The sequence below is a fragment of the Lagopus leucura genome, unplaced genomic scaffold (genome assembly GCF_019238085.1).
Source record: "Lagopus leucura isolate 7727_CA_CO unplaced genomic scaffold, USGS_WTPT01 34634-0_obj-0_obj, whole genome shotgun sequence".
In the NCBI taxonomy this organism is placed as follows: domain Eukaryota; kingdom Metazoa; phylum Chordata; class Aves; order Galliformes; family Phasianidae; genus Lagopus; species Lagopus leucura.
In genome coordinates, this window is record NW_024962894.1 from 3,692 (window position 1) to 12,191 (window position 8,500).

An 8,500-nucleotide genomic window follows, 5' to 3' on the forward strand; every position below is an offset into this window, starting at 1 on the left:
CCCACCCAAACTGCTCTGGGGTTCTGGTTCCTGGAGGGGAGGGAGGCAGTCGTGGGTCGCTGGCTGTTCTGTAGGTACAGCAGCAGCCCAACCCCAAGTGCACTCCTTGTAAGATCTTTATCAAAAACCTTGAGTGTGGTCTTGTGGGGGTGCCCTGGTGTGGTTGGTAGGGCAGTGAGGCAGTGCTGGCACCGGTGTGTGCTGTTACAGAGCTGCAGGGCATCCGTCCCATCAGCAATCAGGGTGGCAGGGTGCTGCACTCCCTGGCGGCCTCGTTGCAAACCCCAGTGCAGCCATGCACGACCCTACATAGGAAATTACTTGGGATCCCTTTGTACCATGTTTGGGACTCAGCAGCTGCAGGGTGAGGAGGACATTTGGGTCGCTGCAGGGGGGGGGATTTTGGTGCTCCCCCTTATGGCTGGGGTTGGGTTTTCCCTATAGGTTTACCCTCCCTCCCCCTGTAGGGATGCTTGAAGCTCGCTTCCCAGCCACCCAGTTGCCCTTTCCGAGCCCAACCTTCCAGGCTCACCCAGGGTATAAATTAAAGCAATTCCACGTCAGCCACCCGCAGAGCACATCTGGAAGGAGGACGGCTGCCCTGATTGTGTTAAGGTTTGATTAATGGCACCACTAATTAAAGTGCTGCAATCACCCATTCCCCTGCACGCCATCTGCTCAATGCATTGGCATTGCTGGGCGGTCAGGAGATGCAGTGAGGCCGGGTGCTGGCAGTGGCAGGGATGTGCCCACCTCATTGCACACTGCACTGCCTTCATCTCCATTGTGGGGCTTTCGGAAGCACTTTTGGGGCTCAGCAGGAGCAGGGCACACCTCCTTCCTGCTGCCTTTTGTCCAGATTTAATTGCAGTGTGTTTCATTAGGATTGGAACTCGATGATCCTGAAGGTCCCTTCCACCCCAAAGCCAGGTGGCATTGCAGTGGGACGCTGCTGTGTCCCTCGGTGTCCCCGTGCTGTGGTACCACAAATCCAGGCTCACCCCAAGGTCTGCATCCCAAGTGCTGCTGCAGAGTTGGAGACCTCCGTCAGCACTAATTGGTGGCAGTGGCTAATTGGCTCCCAGCTGTGTGAGCTCGTGGGGGACCTCGTGGGGACAGGAGTTGGACACTTTTCCCCATTGCATGCTCCTTGTTCGGTGACAGAAGCAGCCCCACGGAGCGCAGCACTGTGGGACCCATATGGGTCTCTGGGGTGAGGATGCTGTGCAGAGGGTCTTTGGGGGCTCTTTCCCAGCTCCTCCCCAGCACCACACAGACCCCAAACACCCCGTCACCCCACAGTGCTGCCCACAGCCCTCCTCACCCCCCTCCTCATTCCACAGCCTGGCTCTCGTTGGGGCCACCTTTATTAGCCTTTTTATTTTAATTTTCTCCAAAAAACAGTGGTTGCAGGATTGGGTTTGCAGCAGTGGTGATGTGAGGAAGGACGGGGAAAGGATGAGGGTGACATCAGGGACATCCCGAGCCCCGAGGAGACGAAGCTTTGCCCGAAGAATGGGCCAGTTGCTGGTGCTGCTGTTGGTTTCCTACTTGGGACTTACAGTCTTTTTTTTGTTGAATTCTTGAGCTGCTTATTTCATATCAGAGTTCTTGCAGTGATGCTCCTGGTGCTGCTCAGTGTGTGAATGTGGCCCCGTTGTGCACTGCTCTGGCTTGGGGCCACCCTAAATGACCGTCCCTATGCACTGACCTCAAATCAGAACCTCAGTGCCAAAGGAGCTCTTCCCATTCCCCAAAACCTCAGTGCTTTGTGTCCCTCCTGGAGCTGCTGCTGCTAGATGCTGGCTGGGCAAGCCTCATTGTGGCCAAGGCTCTTCTCATCCCAATTTTTGGGTTCCCATCCCAATTCCAGGGTTTCTATTTGAATTCCCAGTTTCCAATCCCAATTCCTAGGTTCCCATCTCACTTCCTGCGGTTCAATTTCTGTGTTCCCATCCCAGTTCCTGGATTCCCATCTCACTTCCTGGGGAATCCATCTTAATTTCTGTGCACTCAGTTCGATTCTTGCATTCCCATCCTGGTTCCTGGATCCCCGTTTCACTTCCTGCCATTGTCATCTCACTTCTGCTGTTCCCATCCCGTGTCCTGGAGTTCCCAATTGCTGGGTTCCCACCTCACTCCCTGGGTTTCCCATCTCAATCTCTGCTCTTAGTTCAATTCCTGCATTCCCATTCCTATTCCAGGTGCTTCCATCCCAGTTCCTGATTCCTGGAGTTCCCATCCCAGTTCCTGGGTCATTGACCCCAGTTCACAAAGGTTTTATCCCCAGTTCCTGAGCTTGCTCAGCCCCAGGGACTGCAGCAAGCCTGAAAGCCAGACAAAGGCATGGAGCTGCTCCATGTGTGGGGGTCTGTGGGTATGGGACAAGGGTTCTCACCCCCCCCTTGCACTCAGATCCTCCTCCATTCTCTCGCTCTTCACACCAGCCCTGTGCCTGTTTCCTACCCTGGCACCCATGGGCATTTGCAGATCCCTTCCTCAGGGCTGCAGTTTGGGGTGAAAAAAAACCAAACCACTACGGTGCTGGTACCTCTCCCCCAAAAGACCCTTTAAAAAAGCAGTTTTGTAAGGAGAACCTGGCTGCCCCCCTGAAATGGCTGCTGGGAGCAGCACCCCTCCAAACTCATCCCCCCCCCAAAAAAAAAAAAAAAACTTCAGGTATTTCTGCAGCTAAAGATTTGGGGTGGGGATGGTGCCAGGCTGCGGGGCCACATCCTCCCAATCCCCAGCAGTTTCCCTGGGGCAGCGAAAGGTCTTGGCTTAGGTTTTTGGGTTCGTGGGGGTTATCTGATGCAAAAGCCGTGGGTGGGTGGGATGGAGTTGCTCCCCTTTGTCCCAAAAGGATGATTTCTGCGGGGTGCCAAGCCAGGGGCGCGTTACCTCGGGCTGGGGAGCCAAAGGATCCCACTAAAACCAGCATGGCATCCACATGAAGGAGCCCAGGGCTGCACCAGTGGCTGCCCCAGCCAGCAGCCCCAAGGCCATCTGGTCCCCAGAGACACGGTAGGGATCCTCGCGCACGATGACGTGGGTCACCCCGGGGGCTGCAAGGCAAAAAGGGGGAGGTGGGCGGCCTGGGGGTCCCCTGAGGGGGTCACGTCCCCTCTTCCCCTTCCCCAGAAACCCTAAAAATCTCCCAACCCCCCCCCAGCCCATCCCCCATCCCTATGGACCACCCCAAGTGCCGCCGTGCACTGAGTTTGCAGGGTCTCAGCCCACTCCATCCTAGAAATACCTCCAAGTATGAACAGGATTGGAGCTGTGACCTACGCAGTGTCCCCAGGACGGCACCAAATGGCACAGAGGGAAGGAAGGGGAGAATGACCCACCTCCATATTGGTGGCCGTAGTGGCCGGAGCTGATGTAGGCGGTCTGGTGGGAGTCGATGGGCACCGTCTGGTAGTAGTCATCATCATAGGGGTCATAGACGTGCACCTGCGTGTGGTGGGAGCAGTGTCAGGCCAGTCTCTGCCTTTTCTCCCCTTCACTCCATCCCCATTGCCTTAATTATGTCCCCATCACTCTAACTCTGACCCATCCCCCTAACTCTGCCCCTGTTCCCTTTGACCGTCCCCATTCCTCTTAACTCTGCCCCTCTCAGCTCCTTCCCCGGCCCCTTAACTGCATTCTCAGCTCTTCAACTCAGCCCCTGCTCCCCATAACTGCCCCCGTTGCTCTGAAATTTGTCCCTGCTCCCTTAACTCTGTCCCCATCACTTCAACCTGTCCCCATTGCCCTCAACTCTGTCTTCATCACCTCAGCTCTGCCATTATCACCTTATCTTCATCCCCTCACCTTAATTGTGTCCCCATTGCCCTTAACTCTGCCCCTATCCCCTTAACCGTGTCCCCATCACCTTAATTTGTAGAATCACAGAATCATTATGGCTGGGAGAACGCTCCAAGACCCCAACCTCAATCCCAACCCATCCCCACCATGCCTACTGACCACATCCCTAATTCTGCCCCTTTCCCTTCACTGTGTCCCCATTCCCTTAACTGTGACTGCATCACTAACTCTCACCCTACACCGAATTCTTTCCCCATCATCATAACTCTGCCTGCATAACCTTAACTCTGCCCCTGTCCCCTTTAGTTACGTCCCCATTGCCATCCCCAGCTCTTCCCATTGCCCCCAATGCCCCTGTTTCAGGGGACAAGGGTAGGGAAGCCTCACCGGGGTGGATTTTGCCTCCAGCACTGCCATCTTCCATGCACTGTGAAGGAAGCAGAGGGAGTGAGTTGGGGGCTTGGCTGGGCAGCAGCCCCCTCCCTCCAGCCGTGCCAGCATTAATCCTTAATTCCCAATTAGCACAGGGGTGGGGATGGGACGGGGACCCGATGGCACAGGGCTGGGGATGGGGTGCACAGCAGGAATGGCTCAGGGTGAATGAGGTGGGAATGTGACCCCAAACTGGTGGATAATGGGTGAGTTTCCCCCCATCCCAAGTGTCTCAACACAGAATCATAGAACAGCTTGGATTGGAAGGGACCTCAAAGGCCATCCAGTCCCAACATCTCCCTGTGGTCTAAGAGCAGCTTAAGGTTTCTTGCTATTGAAGATAAAGAGGAGCGGTGCTAAAAGCGGCGTTGCATCATCCTGGGTATGGCCTTAATCCAATTAGCACTCCACGTTTGCATTATTTATCAACGAACGCGGATGGAAATGCTGTCACAGTTCTTTGTGGTTGGCTAAGAGGTGATTTCTCATCCAGGATACTTAAAAATAGCTCTGCTTGGCTCAGAGGTACTCAATGAGAAAAGCAAATCTGCACCCCCTGCCCTGCATATGACCTCAGGGCTTGCAGCAAGAAGAAGCTGGGGGCAGCAGGATCTGATTTTCTTCCCACTGAGGTGCTTTTGGGGCCAGGATAGTGGGGGCTGGAGCTACTGGGGGATTTCAGGCACTTACATGGCATCGTCCTCACTCTCAGCACACAGCGTCGTCTTGGAGCCATCGCGCAGCACGACGGTCAGCAGGCACTCACGGCTCTTCCCCTCGGGTGGCTGCACGTCTGCAAGGGGACAGACAAAGCCAACCTCAGCAGGGGGACCCGTGAGGACCCCCAAAGCCACCTGAGGGGACCCACAGTGCCAACCAGTGGGATCCCCAAAGCCAAACCAGTGGATCCCCCAAAGCAACCCGGTGGGACCCCCAAAGCCAGCAAAGAGGATCCCCAAAGCCACCTGAGGGAACCCACAGTGCCAACCAATGGGATCCCCAAAACCAAACCAATGGGACCCCCAAAATCACCCAAGGGGATCCCCAAAGTTGTCTTTCAGGACCCCCCAAAGTCCCTTGAGGGGACCCACAGTGCCAACCAATGGGATCCTCAAAACCAAACCAGTGGGATCCCCAAAGCCACCAAAGAGGATCCCCAAAGCCACCTGAGGGGACCCACAGTGCCAACCAATGGGATTCCCCAAGGCCAGCCCAGTGGGGCCCCCAAAGCCACCCAAGGGAACGCACAGCGCCAACCAGTGGAATCCCCAAAGCCAACACAGTGAGGCCCCCCAAAATCACCCAAGAGGTCCCCAAAGCCACCCATGGGGTGGGATTTTCACCCCAAAAGCCCCGCTCAGAGTTGGCTTTGGTTTTCTCTTTGTCTCTTCACTCAAAAGGTCAGGCACCAACGCCAGCAGGAACTTCCACCTCTCCGCAGCAGAAAATGACCCCAACTTTCCTACTTTGGGCTGAGTTTGCATTGGAAGTGCCAAATCTGACGGGCACACGAGAGGGACCCAACGCCAAACCCATCACGCGGTGTTTGCCATCGCACTCTGATTTTGCCAGGAGCTCCATGGAGGCCCCGGCGTGAAGAAAAGCACTTTGTGCTGCGCCGTGGGCTGAGCTGAGCTCTGCTGTGTTTGTGCGAGACGGAGCGCTGAGTCAGAGCCGTGGGAGCGCTGGGAACGAGTGCGGAGTGGAGGTGGGGAAAGAAGAGGGGAGAGGGCACAGATCTGGGGGGGATGAGGCGGTGCGGGATGGAGCGGGGAGGGGGGCACAGCCTTTGGGGTTGGGTGGGCAAAGGGCATGGATTGAAGTGGACACGGACACACAGAGCCACGGGGCTCGGGGACGTGGATCCTGGTGACGCTGAATGTGGGGACCTTGGGATTCCAAGCTTGGAGATGTGGTGCAGAGATGGAGCTGGGGGACGTGGAGCTTGGGGATGTGGAGCTTGGCGACACGGGGTTTGGGGATATAGGGCTTGGGAATGCCAGTCTTGGGTACATAAGGATTGGAGACGTGGAAGTTGGGGACACAGGGCATGGGGACAAAGAGCTTGGGGACACGGGGGTTGGGAAAGCAGGGCTGGGGGATGTAAGCATTGGAGATAGAACACGGTGAAACAGCTTGGGCACAACAAGGATTGGGGGACAGTGTGTGGGGACTGAGAGCTTGGGGATGCAGAGCTTGGGAACAGAGGGCTTGGGGACACAGGATGCGGAGTCTGGGGACTCAACTTGGGGACCCATCTTGGGGATGCAGAGCCTCGATAGACAAGGAGTGGGGACACAACAAGTGGGGACACAGAGCTTGGGGGCTATGGGGGTGCAGGGAATGGGGACACGGAGCTTGAGGATGCCGAGCTTGGGAACATGGGGCTCGGGGACACAACGAGTGGGGACACAGGGATTGGGGCTGCGGGGCTTCGCTCACCGCGGCACTCACGGCCGGTCCGCACGTCGCGACAGCTGTACTTGATGTGGATGCGGCCGTCCATGTCGCGCTGCGTCTCGTCGTGGTAGTAAACCAAGCTGCCATCCAGGTAGAGGACGAACCAATTCCTCTTCCAACGGCGCAGGATGGAGCCTGGGGGATGGATGGGGGGGTGTGAGTGAGCCTAAACCTGCAGCGGGGTCCCGCTGCCCCCCCAGCACAACCCGTAGGGTGCCTGGCTTGGGGATGAAGCACAGCAGTGTGGCTTTAACGAAACTCTTGGATCCATCCTTGAAAAAGCCATTGGGGCATCTCGCAGTCCTTATAGGGTGAGAGGAGGAGGGTCCTCATAACTTGTATCCGTGGCTGAGCTCCGTGACCCCAAACTGTGTCCTGTGTTTGGGTGCCCAGCGTGGAGCTCAGGAACAGAACCCCATCGAGACTGGGATCGGGATTGGCACTCACTCTGCCGCCAGAGCCATCCGCTCTTCACCAGGGCCATGGCCACAGGAGGGCTTCCGGACCTTCTGCTGCAAGGAGGGAAAAAAACAGAAGAACAGGAAGAACAGGGTTAGAAGAGCAGCTCCTGCTGCCCCCACTTTCTCCCCGTGGGGCTGCGGGAGGGCTATGGGAAACGGCCGGGTGAATCGGGGCCGTGCAGACGTAGGGTTTCATAACCGGGGAAACACTGAGGTGGGGAGGGGCTGTGCCACCTTTCTTGGTGCCTTTAATCTCGTTGGGATTTAGGGATTATCGTCCCGTGGAGGTAAATGGAGAAATCCGGGACGCGGATGAAAACAGGCGCTCCCTCCCCACGGCCCCGGTAACTTTCCACTTGTTTTTTGTTTTCCTGCCTGGATGGAAATTAATCCTTAATGAGGCCATGAAGTCATCGCTCCCCGTATCCCTGAGCAGTGACAGCAGCACAGTGCCAAGCAGGAACGGCCCCATCGCTGGGCACCCTGACATCACAGCACTGCCTGAAGCCCAGCGTGTCCCTCTGGGCTCTGTGACCCCCATCCCCCTCCACCCACCCCCCTCTGAAATCACAGCACCTGCTGCTCACATCTCTGGGTTCCTGTGCTCACATCCCCAGTTACCCACACCTGGTGTTCTCCTATCTGTCCCCCCCCCCCCCCACCACCACCTTTTCTGCCTCCATATCCACTTTGTGGGCACCGTTTGCTCCATCCCCACAGTGCCCACCTCCCCACGTACACACACCCCCAGTTCAGCATCCGCATCTCCATCGCTGCCCTCCCCCTGCACCCCATCTCCTGCTGCTCCCATACCTGGTAATTCCTGCATCCCACTCCCCTGTGCCCCCATCCCTTGTACCCCATCCCTTTTAATCCTATTCCTGGTACCCCATCCCCTCATACCCTAAACACCGTATCTCCAACTCTGGTATCCCCCATGCCCCTGTACCCAAATCCCTTGCAGCCCCTTTTCCATTTACCCCATCCCCCTGTACCCCATCCCTTTATACCTCCATTCCCTCTCCTTGTTCCCCCATCCTTCTGTAACCCCCATCCCTTTGTACCCTCATCCCTCATACCCCCATCCCCCTGGACTTCCATCCCTCTATACCTCCCATCTCCCTTTGCCCCCCCCCGTTACCTCCATCCCTTGCACCCCCCTACATCTCCTTATACCCCATCCTCTGATACCCCCATCCCTCTGTATCCATATCCCTACTACCCCCATCCCCCCATCCCCCCATCCTTTACACCCCATCCCTTGTACCCCCCCCATCCCCTGGTACTCCCATCCCCCTGGCACCCCAATCCCTGCTACCTTCATCTACTGTACCCCC

The 8,500-nt window shown here is 56.8% G+C and overlaps 1 protein-coding gene across 2 annotated transcripts; it reads right to left on the minus strand.

Moving 5' to 3' along the window:
• Positions 1-1,365: 1,365 nt before the first annotated feature.
• PLEKHB1 (pleckstrin homology domain containing B1) lies at positions 1,366-7,533 on the minus strand. 2 transcript variants are annotated; one of them, XM_042891016.1, is made up of 7 exons: positions 7,398-7,533; positions 7,150-7,211; positions 6,685-6,837; positions 4,933-5,035; positions 4,198-4,237; positions 3,351-3,456; positions 1,366-3,065 (listed from the first exon to the last, which is right to left on the minus strand). In XM_042891016.1, the coding sequence occupies exons 2-7, from the start codon at positions 7,184-7,186 to the stop codon at positions 2,929-2,931; spliced, it is 576 nt and encodes a 191-aa protein (XP_042746950.1). In that variant the 5' UTR covers positions 7,187-7,211; positions 7,398-7,533; the 3' UTR covers positions 1,366-2,928. The 2 variants fall into 2 exon arrangements, with proteins under 2 accessions (XP_042746950.1, XP_042746949.1); XM_042891015.1 differs by having other exon boundaries at positions 7,150-7,214.
• Between the last annotated feature and the right edge of the window lie 967 nt (positions 7,534-8,500).